Source organism: Microcaecilia unicolor, chromosome 6 (genome assembly GCF_901765095.1).
Source record: "Microcaecilia unicolor chromosome 6, aMicUni1.1, whole genome shotgun sequence".
In the NCBI taxonomy this organism is placed as follows: Eukaryota; Metazoa; Chordata; class Amphibia; order Gymnophiona; family Siphonopidae; genus Microcaecilia; species Microcaecilia unicolor.
Genome location: NC_044036.1, coordinates 84,337,508 through 84,360,604, shown reverse-complemented (window position 1 = coordinate 84,360,604; position 23,097 = coordinate 84,337,508). Strand labels below are relative to the sequence as shown.

Sequence of the window (23,097 nt, the reverse complement as noted above, 5' to 3'; positions counted from 1 at the left end):
CATTGTCCTTTAATTTAATGCTAGATACTGATTCAAGATCAAAAGGCTGCAAGCGTAGATCACAAAATTTTCAGTTACATAATGATTTTCAGTTACATAATAGGCTATATCATTATGATGTTCTGCTGCAAATATAGAACCAGCAGAGTGGAATACAAAGGATAAGAACGTGAGAACATAAAAGTAGCCATACTTGGTCAGGCCAATAGCCATCTAGCCCAGTATCCTGTTTCCAACAGTAGCCAAACCAGGGCACGAGTTCTCAACCAAGCTTTGCATCAGTGCCAGGACAGTGAAGGATGGCTAGCCTCGCTGTCATTGGTTGAGGAACTTTACTGTCAGTAATTTATATATGAGCTCCTTTGAAAAATGCTATTGGTGACTTGTGATTCAAGAGAGCGTATTTTAGTGTTTAATAAGAGATTCACAATGAGTACTTCTTAAGATTTACACTGGAGTAAAACAATTACTGATCACCAAGAAATGTTTCCATAGAAACAAAGATAGCATTAAAACTCCAAAGCATCTTGTCATTAGACACTGCTGACAGTAAACAGTAAGTGTTCACAACATATGGATATGCTCTGTTATTTTGAATGTTCCACTATAATGTGGGTGGCACATTTTAATTTGGTAAATATAACTCAGAATACGTACAAATAAAAAAACTGCCAACTCTGTGGCAGACAATGAACAGACCTATGATTTGCCTTCAGAAGTCATCAATTTGGATGGTACTCGTTAAAGCAGTAAATAGTATAGGGAAGTAAATATGCTCCAGCATTTAATATAAAGGAATTAAACTTGAGGCGCATATATTATGAAATCCCTAATTAGAGTCCTAGAAAAATTCAACAACTTCAATCTTGTGCTCTCAAGGCATGAAATTTCAAATCCATTCAGTGCCTAGTTTGTAATGTAAAACTGTTTTGGATATTAGCTTTGGAGTAAGTATACACAGGATATCCACTACATTAGCATTTAACTTTCAAAAGGGAGACTATGATAAATTGAGAAGAGCAGTGAAAATAAAAACTTAGAGGGGTGGCTGCGAGTGTCAAAACTGACAACAGGCGTGGATGCTGTTCAAAAATACCATCCTGGAGGCCCAGGCCAAATATATTCTGTGTATTAAAAAAAGGAGGGAGGACGACCAAACGACAGCCGGCTTGGTTAAAAAGTGAGAAAATGGAAGAAGGAACTGACTGAAAATAACAAGAAACAACATAAGGAATGTCAAGTCAAATGCAAAGAGCTGATAAGGAAGGCAAAGAGGGACTTTGAAAAAAAGATTGCGTTGGAGGCAAAAACACATAGTAAGAATTTTTTTAGGTATGTTAAAAGCACGAAGTTGGCAAAAGAATTGGTTGGACCGCTAGAGGATTGAGGGGTAAAAGGGGTGATCAGGAAAGACAAATCCATAGCGGAGAGATTAAATGAATTCTTTGCTTCAGTCTTCACCGAGGAAGATTTGGGAATGATACCGGTGCCAGAAATGGTATTCGAATCTGACGAGTCAGAGAAACTGAATGAAATCTCTATAAACCTAGAGGATGTAATGGGGCAATTTGACAAATTGAAGAGTAGCAAATCTCCTGGACCGGATGTTTTTCATCCCAGAGTACTGATAGAATTGAAAAATGAACTAGCGGAACTGTTGTTAGTAATACATAAATTATCTTTAAAATTGAGCATGGTACCGGAAGATTGGAGGGTAGCCAATGTAACACCAATATTTAAAAAAGGTTCCAGAGGGGATCCGGGAAATTATAGACCGGTGAGCCTGACATCGGTGCCGGGCAAAATGGTAGAGACTATTATAAAGAACAAAATTATAGAGCATATTCAAAAGCATGGATTAATGAAACAAAGCCAACATGGATTTAGTGAAGGGAAATCTTGCCTCACCAATCTGTAACATTTCTTTGAAGAAGTGGACAAATGTGGATAAAGGCGAGTGATATTGTGTATCTGGATTTTCAAAAGGCGTTTGACAAAGTACCTCATGAAAGACTCCAGAGGAAATTGGAGAGTCATTGGATAGGAGGTAGTGTCCTATTGTGGATTAAACGCTGGTTAAAGGATAGAAAATAGAGAGTAGGATTAAATGGTCAGTATTCTCAAAGGAGAAGGGTAGATAGTGGGGTTCCTCAGGGGTCTGTGCTGGGACCGCTGCTTTTTAACATATTTATAAATGATTTAGAGATGGGAGTAACTAGTGAGGTAATTAAATTTGCTGACGACACAAAGTGGAGGAGTGGCCTAGTGGTAAGGGTGGAGGACTTTGGTCCTGGGGAGCTGAGGAACTGAGTTCGATTCCCACTTCAGGCACAGGCAGCTCCTTGTGACTCTGGGCAAGTCACTTAACCCTCCATTGCCCCATGTAAGCCGTATTGAGCCTGCCATGAGTGGGAAAGCGCGGGGTACAAATGTAACAAAAAAACAAAGTTATTCAAAGTTGTTAAATCGTGAGAGGATTGTGAAAAATTACAAGATGACATTATGACATTGGGAGACTGGGCGTCTAATTGGCAGATGATGTTTAATGTGAGCAAGTGTAAAGTGATGCATGTGGGAAAGAGGAACCCGAACTATAGCTACGTCATGCAAGGTTCCACGTTAGGAGTTACTGACCAAGAAAGGGATCTCGGCATCATTGTTGATACGTTGAAATGCTCTACTCAATGTGCTGCAGCGGCTAAGAAAGCAAATAGATTATTAGGTATTATTAGGAAAGGAATGGAAAAAAAATGAGGACATTATAATGCCTTTGTATTAGTCCATGGAGTGACTGTACCTCAAATATTGTGTTCAATTCTGGTCACCGCATCTCAGAAAAGATATAGCAGAATTAGAAAAGGTACAGAGAAGGGTGACGAAAATGATAAAGGGGATAGTACGACTTCCCTAAACGGCTGAAGCGTCTAGGGCTCTTCAGCTTGGAGAAGAGACGGCTGAGGGGAGATATGATAGAGGTCTATAAAATAATGAATGGAGTGGAATGGGTAAACGTGAATAGTTTGTTTACTCTTTCCAAAAATACTAGGACTAGGGGGTATACGATGAAGCTACAAAGTAGTAAATTTAATATGAAACGGATAAAATGTTTCTTGACTTAGTGTGTAGTTAAACTCTGGAATTTGTTGCCAGAGAATTTGGGAAAACAGCTTAGCAGGGTTTAAAAAAAACATGGACAACATTTAATATAAAAATTTGCTCCTGCAACGTTCCAGTGTTTCTACCTGTGTTCATAATCATCTCCTGACGTCACTCTCCCGCAGTAGAAGCCTGCTTGCCTGATGTCAGGAGATGGTTACGAACGCAGTGAGAGACATTGGAACGTTGCAGGAGCAGCTTCAGCCCTTCCTCCACACGCACCACCATCTCCACCCAGGGCCGCCGAGGGACTGGGCTGGGCCCGGGCCAAGGCCGCCCCCAGGGCCCTGCCCCTGCCGCCCTTGCTGCCAAGCACTTCTCCGAGGTCACCACTGCTCCCCCCCTCCACCCCCCCACGAGGTCGCCGCAGCCACTGCTCCCCCTCCAACCCCCCCCCCCCCCCGAGGTCACCACCGCTTCCCCCCTCCATCCGTCACCGGTCCGGGCCCCCTGCATTGAAATCGCAGTCTCACCTCCGTGAAAGCAGCGCTGCAGGCAGCAGAATGCCTCCCTTTGGCCCTCCTTCCCTCCTTGCGTCCCGCCCTCACGGAAGTTGCGTCAGACGAGGGCGGGACACAGGGAGGGAAGGAGGCCCGAAGGGAGGCATTCAGGACATCCAAAATTTTGACGTTTCTGTGACGGAGCAGTAGAGGGCGTCCAAATTTTGGACGTTTCTGCAATGGGCAGTTAAGGACGTCCAAAATTGGATGTTTCTATGAGAAAGATGTCTTTCTGATAGAAACATCCGATTTTGGACGTTCTTAACTGCCCATTGCAGAAACGTCCAAATTTTGGACGTCCTCAACTGCCCTGTCGCTATACCTCCGACACCCCCTTGAAATTTGGCCATCCCTGCAACTGATGGGAAAAGGGGGAATTGATGTGGAAGGGAGTGCCCACACACTGTCTCACACACACACGCTAATTATATACCCTGATTTTTGGTAAGGGTACTGTTAACAACATAATTGCAATTACATCATCATTATCCTAGCACCCGTTTCATTTCTTTCAGAAACGGGCCTTTTTTACTAGTCCTAAAAGAAAAAGCCATAAATCATTATTAAGATGGACTTGGGATAAGCAGCATAAAGTCTGTTTTACTCTTTTGGGATCTTGCCAGGTTCTTGTGACCCAGATTAGCCACTGTTGGAAACGGGATGCTGAACCTTTGGTTTGTCTAGGGGCAATTTCTCCAAATAGGCTATCTTGCGCATACCATGACAGTAAAGAACTTCACTTCTAAGCCAGGGTATGTGGAATGTGATCTCAATCTCTCAAATTTACTACTAGTGCTCACCATAGTACTTGCATCATGCCAAAGAGTGCTTCTTTCTGGAGTTCATAAGATGTAACATGTACAGGCAACTTATCTAGATGCACTTGGAAGTTCTTTTTGATCAAGCCTGTGACACCCAAAATGATGGGAAATATTTCTGTATCTTTCTGCCAGTTTTCTTGGTCTTAGACTTCATTTCTTTGTTCTTGATGCTTATGTACATATAACATATATAAGTTCAAAACTGGACTGAAAAGTTGTTGTCAGAGAATCAACTTTGTCGAACCTGTGGCTTAGATTTCTTGTATCTCAGGTTCAGAGGAATTTGCAGCAGCTGTGTGTTGCTGTTTTTATCTCCATTGTTGTTTTTTTCTTTTGTATTTCTTACCTACTTGCTATAGAATGTTATGTTCACTGTTTGGAAAGAGAACAGTTTTATAAAGCATTTTCTGTGGTGGAGATGCAACACTGAACTAGCAGGGTATTTAGTCCTCAGCCCTGCACACTGGAAAATATGTAGACTTATAGAGAATTCCACAACGGAGTACTCCATTCAGGTGCCCCAAGGATGCTAGTTGGGAGCATATTCTACATTGACATCTAGAGGGGCATTTTCAATAAGATGTCTAAGTCCAACTTTGAAAATCTGAATAGGAGAGAAGGTCATTTTCAAAAAAGAAGGCCTATCTTGTCAAAAAAAATGTTTTTTGAACAAGGTTTTTGTGATTTGGTCCTTTTGTTTTTTGGTCCATTTAAAAAAAAAAAAAAAAAAAAAAGATCCAAGTGCAAAACACACAAAATCAAGCCATTGGGATGTAGGAGGAGCCAGCATTTTTAGTAGACTGGTCCCCCAGACATCCCAAGAAAGCAATAGGGCACCCTAGGGGGCATTGCAGTGGACTTCATAAAATGCTCCCAGGTACACATCTCACCATTTCTCCCCTTCTGAAATGGAGAATAAACATCTATCAACTTGCATGCCCTTGTTTCACCCAGACCACACCCACTTTCCATTTTGTGTGCACATGGGTTTGATATGTGCATATCTAGGTTTGGCAAAATGAGGGCTTAGAATTTATACAAGATAAATATTTAAATGCTGGCTTCTGCGTATCTCAGACGTGAATAGGGCTTGTAAAATGAGGGCAATAATATGTGTATTATATGCAGTAAATTTTGGTAATTCCATTTTGTCAAACATGTTGTTATTTACAGTTAATCTCCAAAGGACTGCAGTAGGGTTTTTCTGCAGTTTTCCCCATATGCTGAGGTAAAGATTTTGTTAACTCTGAGTTTTATTTAAATTTGTACTGAGAACTGTTGTTGAGGCCCTTACATACCTCCCAGCATAGCCTTTGCCTATATGACCTGTATGTGTGTTTGTGCATCTGCATAGCAAGTTGTAACTGTTCTTCCAAGGCTTGTTCTGAGCGTGAAGATAAACAGGTATCAAGTCATGCTTTAATCTGATACTATTGACTGTTTTCTAGAAAGACGCTCAATAGTTTGTGACCAGTTAGGTACTGTGTGTCTGATGCTTAGTGTCGGAAATTAAAAAGAGAAAAAAAAACACGTGTCCTGCAAAAAAGAAACAGTTGGTGGCTATTTGCGAACAGAGCACCCTGTGCTTTGGCCTGTGTTTTTCAGAATATTCTTCAAGATTGAGATAATTTCAGAGGTTCGTTGGTAAACTGCTGGGCTCTAATTACCTAGAGTTGCCCCAAAGTAAGACTGTCACGATCCATGTAGGTTTATTGGTTTTTTTTTAATTAAGATAAGAAAAGATCTCCATGCTATAGAGTTTTAATGAAGAGGCTTTTGATAAATGATTTTTTTAAATGTTCCTCAAATAAATATGTTCTCCAAATAAGTAAATGCATGCACTCTTAAGGGGCCTGTACTGCCCTGAAAGGTCCAAAGAATCACATCGCGGTATAAGATCACGTTAGAAATGCCAACCCATTTTTCTGCATTCAGCTTATACAGTACTATAGAATAAAATTTAAAAGGGAAACAATAATTGAAAGCCTCAAACCACCATCTTGTCCGTACAATAAAGTATTTAAGACGTGTCTTAATAGTGAAACTGAAAGAGAAACTACAGTAGCTTTTTTGTTTCAAGAAATTTATGTTCTGTTTGCAAACTTGCAAGCGCCTCTTTGATCTTAGGTAGTGGCTCTGGTTCCTTATCCTCATCTTCGGTTGCATCCAAATCATGATTTTCACCAGTAACATTTTAGATTATCTTCGGATCAGTCATGTGGCTCTACTCTTCTATCAACAAACGCTTCCAGTAGTCTTTCTACATCAGCCATTTTATCTTCTGTAAGGCTTTCAGAAACGTATACTATACTTGCACCAGTTAGGTGTCTTCAACATTTGGAAATGCTAATTTATCAAATCCCAAGTAGTGTAAACAACTTCTTTTAGGTTTAACTTCTTTTAAAAATGCAGTGACTGAATCCTCACTCGTGATTATTCGCAGTATCAGCGTTTTCTGGAAGTTCGACTTGTTGCTGTAAGTTTTATAAAATGGAAGTCATCTGTACACGTTTGCTAAACTCATAGGGAAAAGACATAGAGGTCATGTTCACATGGTGGAAGCACGGAATAAACAGACATATGTATAACTGTTCCTTTCCCTCCATTAATGTACTCTATGTAGATATGAAGCATCTGTTTGCACATCTTCCAAGGCCCTCAACCATGTTGGTTGTGGGTAAGGGAGCATGCAGAACAGAGAGTAAAGTATAGTCTAGGCCAGTGGTTCTCAAGCCTTATCCAGGAGGCACCGCAGCCAGTCAAGTTTTCAGGATATCCACAATGAATATTCATGAGAGAGATTTGAATGCTGTGGAGGCAATGATTGCAAATCTCTCTCATGAATATTTGTTGTGGATATCCTGAAAATCTGACTGGCAGGGGTGCCTCCAGGACTAGGGCCCAGATGCACTAAACCTTAACGACCCTTTAACGAAGAAATTTTCAACCGTAGCATGCATTAAAGGCTATTTTCTGACGACGCTAGCAGCTAACGAAAACGGAATGCAAACGAGTAACTACCATTGAAATGTGGACAATTCAGGATGCACTAACCATACCGATGATTGCAACGAATCATTTACCGTGATAAATTTAACGTGAGGTCAGACCTGTCGTTAAGACCTGAGCTGTCATCTCCCCGCTTCCCCCTGCAACATAAAAATCCAAGCTGGCATGTTTAAAAACAAAAGTGAGATAAACAACACAAACACGCTTTCCCCTGCATAAAATTGAAAATCTAAACAAACATTAAAAAAGGATCGGGAGGGGGCAAAGGCACTCATCAGGAGCGTCCTGTATGGACGGCCTTGCCCCCCGCCCGAGGTCGCCGCTGCTCCCTGCTTCTCCCTGTATTAAATAAAAACTCAAAATAAAAATCAAAACTTTTGCAGCGCCGGGCCCCCCTCCCTTCCTGTATCTCTCTTTCTCCTTCTCCCACCACTGCCCCACCCCCCTGAGGTCATCACTGCCGCTGCCCCCCTCCACCGGACCCCCCCTCCGCCTTACCGGCCCGCGCAGCGCCTCTCACCTCTGTGTGAAGGCGCTGCACGGGCGAGAAGAACAACAGCTGATCAACGCGAGTCTTCAGGATGTCTCTCCTTCCCTGACATGGGCACGCCCCCGTCTGACGTAGTAAGGATATCCACAATGAATATGCATGAAATTGATTTGCATACACTGCCTCCATCTTTCCTGCATATTCATTGTGGATATCCTGAAAACCTGACTGGCAGTGGGTACTGGACTTGAGAAACACTTCTCTAAGCTGTGTGCATATGTGTGTGCACATGGATCAGAAAGGGAGCGCACACACCTAGGAACTGGGCACATCTTTTTTGCTGATGTTCTGTAATGTGAACATAGGCTGTATTGCAACACATTGAGTCAAGAAAACTTGAGCACAAAATGTTTTTCATGCGCACATAGGCCAGCAGAAATTAGAGAGAACGTTGGTTTTGAAATATATTTTTTCACCAGTTTAATTTTTAACCTATAATCACAGAGATCAGCCTTATACCTTTCAAGTTCAAATGCAGAAGGGTGTCTCCAAACCCGTTCTGCTCAGTTCAACAGTTGTCTTAAGTTTACGTAGTTTGTTGTTCATTTGTGGTTCTGCACCTATATAAAGATAGTGGTATCAGAGAATTCAGCGTGTTTTCTATAACAGAAAAGCACAATTAAACTTTGTTATACAAGGGCGTCCGAAGTAATCACTATGTTAGAAAGACAAGTGTCTGTAAATAGGTCTGTATCTAAAGATGTTATGTTAATGTATACAAAGTTTCAGTTAGTGCTCCTTGTTTTATAATATATTGGGTTCATTGTTTTAATTTATTGCTGCAGTTTCCATTAATTAGAATGACGGCATGTAATTAGCACTACAGGACATCACTTTTCTGTATCCAGTGGAATATACTGAGATAGAAGTTAAAGAAAACCCTCAAGTGTGCCTTATTTTAGTTTTTAAAAACTTGCAATCAGTTAAGTTGTCATGCTGTGTTGAACTTTTAAACCATGATACTCCTTTATAAACCATATTCGGCTGCTCCTTCTTTAAGCTTTTGAGTTTAAATATGGGCTCTGTTTGATTTCATACTGTTTTAGAATTGCGTGATGTAAACAAACAACATGGAGTGTCTTGAAGAGCCACAAGCTAAATATTTATGTGGTTCTTGAATTTCCTGAAGGATGGATATTTGAACACTGGCAGAGATCTGCATGATGCTTCTTAATAATGTCTTTTGTTCCCTTCACACAGCAATATCTAACTTACTTTAAAAGAAAAATGATCTGAAAGGTATTTTTACCTTTGAAGCTACTTTACCTTTATATATCTAACACAATTGGAACTGAGAATAATATAGAGCTTTTAACCTTTCTCTTTTTGTATTCTTTTAGGCGTATTCTGTGTATGATGAAGATATTGGCTACTGCCAGGGACAGTCATTCCTTGCTGCTGTTTTGCTGCTGCATGTGAGTAAATTATAAAGTGAAAAAGAAAATGTAATTTGGGAGACAGGAGTCGGTTGTTTGGTTAGTATCCTGCTGGCCGTGGGCAGAAGGATGCTAGGCTGCATAGAGACGGGTATAACCAGTAGAAGAAAGGAGGTGTTGATGCCCCTCGACAAGTCGTTGGAGTATTGTGTTCAGTTTTGGAGCCCGTATCTGGCTAAAAATGTAAAAAGACTGGAAGCGGTGCAAAGAAAAGCTATAAAAATGGTATGGAATTTGCGTTGCAAGCCGTATGAGGAGAGACTTGCCGACCTGAACATGTATACCTTGGAAGAAAGGAGAAATAGGGGTGACATGATACAGACATTCAAATATTTGAAAGGTATTAATCCGCAAACAGACCTTTTCTGGAGATGGGAAGGTGGTAGAACTAGAGGACATGAATTAAGGTTGAAGGGGGGCAGACTCAGGAGCAATGTCAGGAAGTATTTTTTCACGGAGGTGGTGGAGATAAAACGGTAATGGAATTCAAACATGCGTGGGATAAACACAAAGGAATCCTATTTAGAAGGAATGGATCCATGGAATCTTAGCAGAGATTGGGTGGCAACACCGGTAATTGGGAAGCTAAACAAGTGCTGGGCAGACTTCTATGGTCTGTGCCCTGATCGTGACTGAATAGATATGAATGGGCTGGAGTGTAAATTTTAAGGGGCTTCAACGTTAACTTCTGAAATTTTAGTACAAGAACAGTGCTGGACAGACTTCTACGGTCTATGCCTTGAAAATAGCAAGGGCAAATCAAACTCGGGTGTATATATAAAGTATTGCATACCATATATAATGAGTTTATCTTGTTGGGCAGACTAGATAGACTATACAGGTCTTTATCTGCTGTCATTTACTAAGGAGTCTTTTACTAAAGATTAGCTCAAGTTATCTGCAGCAGGGCTCACAGAAATAAAATGAGCCCTGCTGCAGATAACTTGAGCTAATCTTTAGTAAAAGACCCCCTATGTTACTATCGGGCTCATTTTCGAAAGAAAAGGACGCCCATCTTTCGACACAAATCGGAAGGTGGACGTCCTTCTCACAGGGTCATCCAAATCAGTATAATCGAAAGCCGATTTTGGATGTCCCCAACTGCTTTCCGTCGCAGGGACGGCCAAAGTTCAAGGTGGCGTATCGGAGGCGTAGCGAAGGCAGGACTTGGGCGTGCCTAACACTAGGACGTCCTCGACCCATAATGGAAAAAAAAAGGACATCCCAGACAAGCACTTGGACGACTTTACCTAGTCGTGTTTTTCTCACAACCAAGGCACAAAAAGCTGCCCGAAATGACCAGATGACCACCAGGGGGAATTGGGGGTGACCTCCCATTACTCCCCTAGTGGTCACTAACCCCCTCTCACCCTCAAAATATATCTTTCAAGATATTTTTTGCCAGCCTCTGTGCCAGCCTCAGATGTCATACTCAGGTCCATGACAGCAGTATGCAGGTCCCTGGAGCAGGTTTAGTGGGTGCAGTGCACTTCAGGCAGGTGGACCCAGGCCCATACCCCCCCTACCTGTTATGTTTGTGGAGGAAACAGCGAGCCCTCCAAAACCCACCAGAAACCCACTGTACCCACATGTAGGTGCCCCCTTCACCCGTAAGGGCTATGGTAATGGTGTACAATTGTGGGTAGTGGGTTTTGGGGGGCTCAGCACACAAGGTAAGGGAGCTATGTACCTGGGAGTAATTTCTGAAGTCCACTGCAGTGCCCCTAGGGTGCCCGGTTGGTGTCCTGACATGTGAGGGGGACCAGTGCACTACGAATGCTGGCTCCTCCCACGACCAAGGGGCTTGCATTTGGTTGTTTCTGAGATGGACGTCCTTGGTTTCCATTGTCGCCCAAAATCAGAAATGACCAAGTCTAGGGACGACCAAAATTTCAAGATTTGAACGTCCCTGACCGTATTATCAAAACGAAAGATGGATGTCCATCTTGATTCGATAATATGGGTTTCCCCGCCCCTCCATCGGGACGTTTTGCGAGGACATCCTCATCAAAACTTGGACGTCCCTTTCGATTGTGCCTCTCCACATCTTTCTATATTACTATATAGGAGCCTTGCACCACTGGAAACTTAGCATGAAATCCCACGTTACCTCATACATGAAATTAACTATTTGAATTCTGCCTAGAGTCACAAAAACATCTGCATTTATATTCCAAAGTTTCTATGCTGCAGACTTGCAAAATAGTTGATGTGTGCTTGAAAGGCACAATAGGATTATTGGTAGATATGTAAAGATGTGAAGCAGGGCTACCTTAAGGGGTAAACCAAAGAAACCAGCTCAGGGCTCCAGAAATTAGAGCATGGCCTGGCTTTCACCCTCTGGAGTCCCGATATTTGTGCTAATTGCCATAGCCAATGTACATGGGCCCCCAATTAGACTGGCGAGACATTCTCTGCAGCAACAGGGGTTGACATGCACTTAAATTATTCTCCTGTCATTTACCCAACTGGAGGCCTGAGCACTTCAGCTGCAGCAATTGACACAAAACTTTCAGAAAATGTTTATTCATAGAGAAAGGGGCACTCTGGGATCTAACTGCATGTAATACTTTAGGTTAGAAAACTAGGGGGTCCTTTTTCTAAGGTGTGCTGAAAAATGGCTTGCAGTAGTGTAGGCATGGGTTATGGGTGCACCAATCCATTTTTCAGCAGGCCTTTTTAAAATTTTTGCTGAAAATGGATGTGCGGCAAAATCAAAGTTGGCGCGTGTCCATTTTGGGTTTGAGACCTTACCACCTACTACTGATCTAGCTGTAAAGTCTCACGCGGTAACCAGGCGGTAGTGACCTACGCTCGTCAAATGTCGGTGTGTGTCTGATACACGCGTCCAAAAATAAAAATTATTTTTCAGATGCGCGTATCAGACGTGTGCCAAAAAAATGAAATTACCATAAGAGCCACATGGTAGCAGGGCGGGAACTTCATTTTGGCACGCGTTGGGCGCTCATAGACGCTTACACGGCTTAGTAAAAGGGCCCTTAGGTAAACAATGGCATGTAAGTTAGAGTGGCAGCTTCCTTTTGCTGCAAAATCAATCTCTTGATGTGAGCCCATAGAGTATCCTACTCATAAAACAAGATGGGCTTCAAAATAGGGGTGCAAACCGCTTGAATCTGCCCTAATGTGTAGGGATCACCTGTTTCCACTATGCTTGATGCTACAGTGTCTTTTACTCTTTGAAGTTCTAACAAAACATGTCTGTATTAAAAAGGAGGAAGAAAACTAAATATTTTACATAAATAATTTCCTAATATCTACATTGTCATCCAGTTGCTTGGATCTTTATACAAAAATCAGACTTCTAAAGTGAAAAGTTGGTAGAGGAAAATAACATAAGCATCAAAAATTAAGGAACATCTGTTCTAAAAATAACATTATATACTTAGGTTTGCATTTTTAGTTTTTAGTACAGGAAGTTCTCTTCAAACATCTGATTCTGCTTAATAAACATGTTTGTACAACAGTATAAATTTCTGTGCTGCAGTAATTTATTAGGTTTCACAAGATCTGCATTGGTTTACATTTTTTGCATTGAAGAAGTGCAGGAAGCTTCTCAGCAATATTTAGATCTATCTAAGATCTCAAATAAAGCCAAGTCAGATCTGCAGTGAAAAGTTTGGATTGGTTCTGACAGTCCACGGTGAGCTAAGATATACATACTAACTTAGTAGATGGTGGCAGATAAAGACCAGTATGGTCCATCCAGTCTGCCCAACAAGATAGTCATCACATAGACAATGTAATAATTCAGTGATTACAGCTTTGTATACAGGAAAATTAATACTGTGACCTTCCCATGACTGCAAAAAACTTGTAAAAGCAAATTGGGCAATGTGCTAAGATATTTTGATGTTCATGCAGGTGTTAAAAGCACAATTAATGGAACATAAGTGTTGCCATTCTGGGACAGACCGAAGGTCCATGAAGCCCAGTATTCTGTTTCCAACAGTGGCCAATCCAGGCCACAAGTACCTGTGGTAATATCCCAAAAAAGTAAAACAGTTTTTATGCTGCTTATCCTAGAAATAATGGCTTATGGACTTTTCTTTTTTCAAAACCTTCTAAGCTAACTGCTTTTACCACATTCTCTGGCAATGTGTTCAAGAGATTAATTACACATTGAGTGAGGAAATATTTTCTCCACCTTATTTTAAATTGACTACTTAGTAGCTTCATTGCATGCCTCTAGTCCTAGTATTTTTGGAGAGTAAACAAGTGATTCACGCCTAACTGTTCCACTCCGCGTGGTATGTTATACCTCAGCCATCTCTTCTTCAAGCTGAAGTGCCCTAGCCACTTTAGCCTTTCCTGTTAGGGAAATCGTCCCATCCCCTTTGTCATTTTTGTCATCCTTCTCTGTACTTTTCCTAATTCTGCTATATCTTTTTTGAGATGCACTAACCAGAATTGCACACAATATTCAAGGTGTGATCACACCATGAAGTGATACAAAAGCATTATAATATTCTCATTTTTATTTTCCACTCTTTTCCTAATAACTCCTATGATTCTATTTGCTTTCTTAGCTGCTGCTGCATACTGAGCAGAGGGTTTAAATATATCATCAACAATGACATCTAAATCCTTTTCCTGGGCAGTGACTCCTAATGTGGAACCTTGCATTACAAAACTATAATTGGGTTCCTCTTTCCCACATGGATCACTTTGCAGTTGCTCGCATTAAACGTCATCTGATATTTGGATGCCCAGTCTCCCAAGGTCTTCTTGCAATTTTTCACAATCTTCTTGTGATTTAACAACTTTGAATAACTTTGTGTTGTCAGCAAATTTAATTACCTCACTAGTTACTCCCATCTCTAGATCATTTATAAATATGTTAAAAAGCAGCGGTCCCAGCACAGACCCCTGGGGAACCCCATTAACTACCCTTCTCCATTGAGAATACTGACCATTTAACCCAACTCTCTGTTTTCCCTCTTTTCTCTCTGGCTTAATGTAAGTTAACTGTTTTCTCTGAGAACAAGCAAGATAGTAGTCCTTATACATATGGGTGGCATCTTCCAATGGAACCTGGGTTGGAGTAATATAAACAATGTTTAAGCTTTTTCAAGAATAATCTACTGAGCCTGTGCAGGCATTCCCACCTTAGAGTCCTTGTGTAGAGCCACCTCAGTTCTGTGTGTTTTCCTCGAACCCTAGAAATTGTGTATTTTTCCCCATTTCACAGTGAGGTAAAAAAAAAGGTTTGCAGGGGGGTTTTTTTGTCACCTCGTTTGGCTCTTTCACCCTTTAGAAAACCCCATTCAGGATTTTCTTTCAAGTTCTAAGTGTTAGAAAAGTTGTTCTTGAATTTTGTTTTTTTCCTGTGGCTATGGCCAAACTAGCATCAATGTATTGATCAGCCATGGACATACATTTTTTTAATACTGAACTACCTGAATTTGCAGAAGCTATTTTTCATCAGACGATACAGAGTGAAGAAGGCCAGCAGTTTCAGGAAATGAACCTGATGCGGTAACACTGTATCAGATACTAACACCTGGGTATTCAGTGCCACTTAATATTTCAATGTTCTAATTGCCATGGTTGATGTTTTTAAAAAATGCTGACTGTGGTAACTGAGTATTAACCTACATATAGCCTATCTAGTGTGCCCATCTATACCGACCACTAAGTTGTCACAGTTCAAGACTAAAACTGGGAAGAGAGCCCTTGGACCGTCGAGGGGCGCCTGACCCAGAGATCAGACGACAGCAGGTGAGTCGAGCTGGCATGAACAGAGCAGACAGCAGCACAGGAAGAAAAGGCTGGAACTTTAGGAACAGCTGAGGACTGGAGCGCAGGAGCGGCGGAAGATTGGATCTCAGGAGCAACTGAAGACTGGAACTCAGGAGCAGCAAAGGCTGGAACTCAGGAACAGCTGCTGAGGAACAGAGCGACCTAAAGCGAAGGCGCGTCCAGGAAGTGCAGAGGGCTCCCTTACATACTGCGGGACAGGAAGTTACCCCTTCTCCCACAGGAGTTCCTCAGTGTGTTGCCGCCAGGAAAAGCCCCAGAAGCGTGGATGCTGCCAGAGTGGGAGGGATGCGCACGTGGCCATCGGACATCAAGGCCCTGTCGGACCGGGTAAGGGTCATGGCAGAGCCATGACAGCAGCTCTACAATCTCTTCCTCTCCATCAGAGATCCTTTGTGCGGTTATCATGCCTTCTGTAATTCAGATACAGTCCTCAAGGTGAAGTGGCTTGCCCAAGATCACAGGGAGCAACAATGAGAGACATGGGATCTGAAACCTGGTTTCCCTGGGTATCAGCTTGCTGCTGTAAGCACTAGGCTTCTCTTCTGCTCTCATGTATATATAGGATTTGAAGGTCGTTTTCTTAGCTAACTTGTGCAGTTGTAGGGATAATTTTATATAGGTCAGGTAGGAAGATATGTGTATCAGTAAAAGGGCTGCCTAAACGTGCACCTGTATTTTATAAACTGTACAAAATGGGCTGCACACTTTATAAAATATCCTCCCAGAATTACATGTATACTTGCCCAAACTTCACACACATGTATGGGCTTGCACACATTTATACATGTACATTTTAAAACTGGTGCTTTTGGTAAGCATAAGAAAGACACAATTTAGCATAAAACATACGACATCTTTCTGAAACTTCATTGTTTTCTGACAATTTATCTTAATCATTACTGAAACATTTCCTCCTCCCCAAACCACTCCGAAGAAGGCTAGATGGTATGCAAGCAGCCTTCCTTTTCACTTCTGGTGAAGTACCATTCAGTTGGTCTGAAGAAAGCTTAGCCAACTCCTGGGACTTGATGACATCGTGAAAAAAACTGCCTGCCCACTTGGCAGGTTATATGTTAGAACTGCTGCTCTGGCCTGTGCTTGCTGATGTACTCTGAACCTGATTGGTAAGATAATAGAGGAAGGCAGTTTGAACTGCTAGTCCCTGTGTGCAGAGGGGTCAAGTCAGCACTGAAGCATGCAAGCCTGAAAATCTGCAGGCTGAAGGACTAGCATACACAGCTGCTTATGGAATTAGACAACAGGTGGAGAACTTACAGGATATAGGTGTGCACCTTGGCTTATGCCACTATCTATAGAGTCAGCCTGCTTATATAAGTACTGATCCATGTATTTTTTTTTTTGTTACATTTGTATCCCGCACTTTCCCACTCATGGCAGGCTCAATGCAGCTTACATGGGGCAATGGAGGGTTAAGTGACTTGCCCAGAGTCACAAGGAGCTGCCCGTGCCTGAAGTGGGAATCGAACTCAGTTCCTCAGTTCCCCAGGACCAAAGTCCACCACCCTAACCACTAGGCCACTCCTCCACTTGTTCTTCTAAGTGGACCCTCCCGCCATATATTGGTATTTTTGTAGCAAACTTAGCAGCCTGGGGGTATAAACAATCTCGTCATCCCTGTGTGAAGGTCTCTATCACAGAGCTGCCAGGGTGCCAGCCTTCTGGAAGCCTAGGCCTAGATTTAACAATAGATCAGCAAGTTCATGTTTGAATTCTTTCAGTAGTCAGCTCCAACATCTCCCTTCTCCACTTCCCCAAGTTCCATTATCTTTCTTTCCTGGGATCCATTATTTTTCTCTCTCTTCTCTCCCTCCCTCCCCATGAGCAGTGACACAAACCTGGTGGTGAGCAGCACTAAGGTCTTCTCGTGGCTGCTGGAGCTCACCGCCTTGGCCACACCTTGATATAGATCAATTTCACTCATGCACTAGGCATGTAAGCCTTACCTGTTAATGTATACTATCTGTTTTGTATCCCTGTGGTTTTATTTTTCATGCTGTGTGTTTAAATTGTCAGTAAGTTTGTTCATGTTTATGGGAAGTGTGAAATGAAGATTATTTTGCTGTGCAGGCACAATTTTTATATCACTTGAAAGCTATGGCTGTCAGCTGTCTAGTGGTGTCAATCATTCCTCTGTACACAAGGTTATATGTAATGGCTCTCTGATTTGTATGGTATGGAAAGGAGAATATACTGCCTTAGTTCTGCACATCAGAAGATTTCATTCTGAATTCCTAGCGAAGAATCCACCTTTTCTCATCAGAAGTTGACATTTTTTTCTTCCATCTATAGCTTTGTTTATGGTCTTTATGTGTTCTGTAATGGGGGTACCTTGCAGGTTATCTTTGTGAAGAAATAGTATTGGTTATCCTATGACAGCAACGTATTATCCCTGAGCTTAGGTTGCTATTTCAGGTAGCTTTGATTCAGTCTGAGCTCATCTTGCAGTTTTCTTTAGCTTTCTCTTCCCTTTTGTTTGCAATGCTGCACATTGGCTGACTGAAAACTGAACTCTCCTCTAGCCTGCAAGACTGAGAACCGTGCAAGAACCTACTGATTTTCTCGGTCTTATTAATGAAAAATGTATCAGCAAGGAATAACAAAGTCACTGGAAACAAAAACATTTTGCTTTTTTTTTTTTGTTTTGTTTTACTGATAATAACAAAGAAGAGCACATTGTAAGATATAAGCTTAGGACATTGTTGTATTTTCTTCTAACTAGTTCTGTTTCCTGGCTGTAGAGAATGAATCAAAATCCTCAGGCCCATCAGTGGTATACTTGTGAGAATCTAAAATTTTTTCAAGTACTTGGGCTCCAAAAATAGGTATTTAACCCTCACAGATTACATAAGCACATAAGAATAGCCATACTGGGTCAGAACAATGGCCCATCTAGCCCAGTGTCCTGCTTCCAATCCAGGTCACAAATACCTGGCAGAATCCCAAGTAGAAGCAACATTCCATGCTACCAACCCCAGGGCAAGCAGTGGCTTCCCCATGTCTATCTCAATAGCAGACTATGAACTTTTCCTCCAGAAACTTGTCTAAACCTTTTTTCTAACTGCTGTAAACACATCCTCTGACAATGGGTTCTAGAGCTTATCTATTCATTGAGTGAAAAAATTTCCTCCTTTTTGTTCTGTTTTACCATTTAACTTCAATGAATTGTCCCTTAGTCTTTGTACAAACTAACCTGTTTAAAAAGGCATACCCTACCGATCCAACATAAATGCCTGATCTTTGCAACACAACAAAACTAAAGATCGTAATGAACATAACACAACTCTTTCGTTGTACGATTCCCTAGTGTGGCTGTACCACATGAACTTTATCTTACCACAACATCACTTTGTATTTGTTTACACCAGAGTCTGTAACGCCTCTCCAGTACAATGTAAGCCATATTGAGCCTACAAATAGGTGGGAAAATGTGGGATATAAATGTAATAAATAAATACTTTTTGAAAGAGTAAAACAATCAATTCACTTTTACCCGTTCTACATCACTCAGGATTTTGTAGACCTCTATCATATCCCCCCCTCAGCTATCTGTTTTCCAAGGTGAAGAGCCCTAACCTCTTTAGCCTTTCCATATATAATTTTAGTCGCCCTTCTTTGAACCTTTTCTAATTCCACAATATCTTTTTTGAGGTACGGCAACCAGAATTAAACACAATACTCAAGGTGAGATCACACCATGGAGCGATACAGAAGCATTATAATAGTCTTTGTCTTATTTTCCATCCCATTCTTTATAATTACTAGCATCCTGTTTGATTTTTTGGCCACTGCCACACACTGGGCAGAAGATTTCCCCGAATGATGACACTTAGATCTTTTTCATCAGTGCTGATCCCTAAGGTGGACCCTAGCATCAAGTAACTATGATTTGGATTATTCTTCCCAATGTGCATCACTTTGCATTTGTCTATATTAAATTTCATCTCCCATTTGGGTGCTCAGTCTTCCAAATTCCTAAGTTCTTCCTGCAGTTTTTCAAAGTCTGCATTTGTTTTAACAATTTTAAATAGTTTTGTTTCATCTGCAAATGTGGAGAGGCATTTTTGATATGATGTTCAAATGGCGAAATAAATGTTTATCAGAAAATGTCTACAAGCGCAACTCCATAATGGAAGAAGGAGCTAAACATTTTCCGATATTCAAAAATACTGAAAGAAACTGTTTAGAAAGAGAATGCACTGCAGGCGTCATAGACATTTGGAGATAAATGTTTCCGCAAATCGAAAGTATACTATGCAAAATGTGCAATGGTAGTATTGGTCCCTGCATCAAGAGAACATCTGCGGCAACAGCGGGGTATTCCCTCCATGTGCAAATCTTGCATATATACCTCTGCACGTGGAAGAACGTTCCTTAGTGTACACAGCTATGTCACTGCGCAGGGAGCCCAATTTCTCAGTGCAGAAGTCTGAGCTGCTGGTCCTCATGTGCGTCAGGCAAAGGTGACAAGTCTTCAAGCACCATTACTACCTGCCTCCACACAATGTATCCATGAGGGCATGGAGATCCATAAGGAACAGCTGGGAAAGGTGAGTGTGAAGCATTGCCCCCCACGATCATAGCACCACGTAGTTTCCCACTCGATCCCTGTCCCCACTTTTGTGAAGAAGGACCATATCAGCTTGTCTCCAATTCGCAGAACCTCTCCCATCTCTAAAGATCTGTTAAATAAATCCTTCAGATTTCCTACCAGGATGTCTCTGAGCTCCCTCAGTTTCCTGGGATGTATTCCATCCGGCCCCATAGCTTTGTCCACTTTCAGAGTTTCAAGTTGTTTATAAACAGTTTCTTCCGTGAGTGGTGTTATATCCACTCCATTCCCAGATATACCCTCGGCAGCCAACTGCGGTCCTTCTCCAAGATGTTCTTCTGTGAACACCAAAATTTGTTCACTTACAATTCCATTCCTAGCTTTTCTCCTTTCCCTAATATATCTGTAAAAGATCTTGTCACCTCTTTTTTCTTCTTTATCCATTTTTTTCTTCTGTCTGTGCTTTCACTAGTCATTTTTCACTTTTTGCTTCTTTCAGTTTAATTCAGTAATCTTTTCTGTGATCCTCAAAATGCTACACAGCACATCTCTGAGAGGGGTCTTCAAAAAATGGATCTTCAAGATATTTCCTACTGTACCCGATTGGCCACTGTTAGAGACAGGATGCTAGACTTGGTGGGCCTTTAGTCTGACCTAGAATGGCATTTCTTCTATTCTGATGACTGTCCTTTGTGATGCAAAGCAGTCTTCTAATCATGTTGAGCAATTTTTTACTACAATGACTCAGACTTTTGAAAAACCAGAAAGAGTATAAGTCCTTTCATTTTGATCTGACATAGTCACCAGATTGCCTGATCATTGTCTTCTTGTGGTCAGAATTGTAGTAAACTGATTGCATTGTGTCTCCTGAGCATATTAATATCTAAGCAGTAATTGGGGCATCCAGGTCTGCTCCTAGAGTCTTTTTACAAACGTTTCTGCTGAACCTGGAGCCTTTTGTAAAATTCATATAAGGACACTAGCAAATATATGTGTATTTGCCAGCAAGTACAGTGGGAACAGCAGTCTCAGACTACATATCCTGACACAGAGCAGCATTAGGCAGAGCTTTACTCATGTGATAGGCAGACCTGACATTTTGGGTGAGCCTAGAGTTAACATGGGTGGGCATTAGACAACTCCCCCCTCCTCGTAGCCCAGCATCTGCCCAGGCCTGCTCTTCCCGATCCGCACCCTCCCCCTAGTCCACAGCTTCACAGATTTCAACAGCAGTCAGAATAGACTTTGTTTCTTTCTGTTATTTCCAGGGAAGAGCACTTCCTTATGCCTGGCATTGCATTTGTACAAGTCAACTAGGTGTTAATAGTTCTCCATTTCATCAGGGGAACATTGCAATCTTTACTTCTTTCAGTATAGCAGAAGCTTCTCTAATCTCCATGGATCTCGAGGAACAGGCATTCCTATTCTTCTGCTCCTTCCATCGGACGATTTCTGGGATTTTGCACATTGAAGGCCATTCTCAATTGTTGGTCAGGTATTCCATACTTTCCCCTTTTCTGTGGCCCATTTTCCTGGTCATGATAGTGATAGCAGCCTTCCTTCACAAAGCTACAATGTAGATTGCTATATACCTGCCGGTAGGCTGATTTGCAACTCCTGAGAATTGGCCTGGTTCTTCCTAGAGGTAGCTCTGTGCTCATTGCCAAAGAATGGTGTACCCTGATCGACACCGGAGTCGTCATCGAGGACTCTAGGCACCAGTGAGTTGTCTTCCATGTCATCTGTGATGGAATTTGGTGTTGTCTGCGCAATTTTGAAGTTTCTAAGGATCATAATTCCTTAGCCTTAGGGAATTCCTTTCTTCCTGTGCTGCTTCTCCAGAACATTGGCATTTGTGTCATGTTCTGCCTTTTCTACTAGGATCTGGGGTTTGAGGATATGTTCCAGTCCTGGGGACACTGGCCTCCATCTTGGACATTCTTCCTTGGGCCAGTTTCTGTGTCAGGTCACTTCTGTGGTTCCTTCCCAGCTGTTGGTCGGCGTCTCTCGTGGACTCCAGTTAACATTTAAACATCCACAGCTAGTGGTTTCACCGCTGCCTTCCTCGGCCAATTCTGCGTTTCTCCTTTGTCTTTGCAGGCATCTAGCTGTGCCTAGGTGGCTAGAGCATGCTGTTGTGGCAGGCAATAGTTTTTAGATTCCTTCCAGGGCTCTGCCATTCAACTCTTCCTACATTGCCAGACCTGGAGTCGAGGGCTGGCACGTTAGGCATTGTACGTATATGTCTTGCCTTATGCTCAACTCTGCAGATGTTTTTGGCAGTCCTAGCCAGACATTTGTTCTATTTTTGCCTTTTGGCAGCCATTGCTCCATAGCACAGTGGTGGGTTAAGCTCTCTTTTTCGGAAAAACTGCTTGTGGAGGTCTGGGCAAGTTGGTGGAAAATCTCGACCACTCAGACTCTTACTACCTTCTTCAGGATAGATCTGAAGGTCTGCTTCATTGGGTTCAAGCTAGCCTTCCTTTTGTCTATGCCAGGAGCTATCGTCTGGGACACTTTAGTTTTTATCACAGATCTGAGTATCAGTCCAAGCACAGTTGGGGAAATCTGGCCTCTGGATTTCTCCTGCTATGGTAACAGTGGGCTCAGGCCCCGCTTTCCACCTCAGATGCTTTCAGCCTTTCGTAGCCATTTTCCTTTGATTCTTTCTGCTTGCTGCTCTCTAGCCATGGGCTTCTACTCTTTTGGAAGTGACCGATTAGTGCTGTTGGTCAGAGGTTTAGTTCTCCCTGACTCAGGATGGCCGAAGGTAACGAGGCTTTTATACCCAGCATTACTTGCTGGGTCAGGAAAGCTATGGCATCCGTGTATTTGCATGCGGGTAATTCTGTCTTTGGCCTGAGCTGTAGCAGCTTTCTGGGCAATAGCCCTTCGGGTTTTCCAGGTGTACATGGGGGAAGTGGTGACCTGGTACTCTTTGCTTATCCTCAGCAGACACGGTCTTTGATTAGCTCTGCTCGGTTGGATTCATCTTTGGGTGTATCGTGCTATCTTCAGGAGTTTTTGGTTCCCACCCTACTTCAGGACTGCTTTGCTACATCTCAAAAGTCTGGATTCATCTGCTGCTGACACTAAGGAACAAAAAATTATGTGTTACCTGATAATTTTATTTACTTTAGTCGCAGCAGATGAATCTAGAGACCCTCCATGTTTTTTTGTGACGGTTTCTCTTGGCTATTTCTCTCGGTTGAACTGTGCTGTTCATTTTTCAGTTTCAGAGGGACTGTTGTAATTGGTCTACAGATTTGCAGTT

General features: G+C 42.0%; 1 protein-coding gene across 4 annotated transcripts in view; it reads left to right on the top strand.

Annotated features, from left to right (window-relative positions):
- Window positions 1–23,097, top strand: part of RABGAP1L (RAB GTPase activating protein 1 like) — an 803,631-nt gene that overhangs the window by 507,103 nt on the left and 273,431 nt on the right. For all 4 annotated transcript variants that reach the window (XM_030206422.1, XM_030206421.1, XM_030206423.1 and 1 more), the window contains one exon: window positions 9,377–9,451. In XM_030206422.1, coding sequence (XP_030062282.1) covers window positions 9,377–9,451 — 75 coding nt within the window. The remainder of the gene's footprint in view (window positions 1–9,376; window positions 9,452–23,097) is intronic.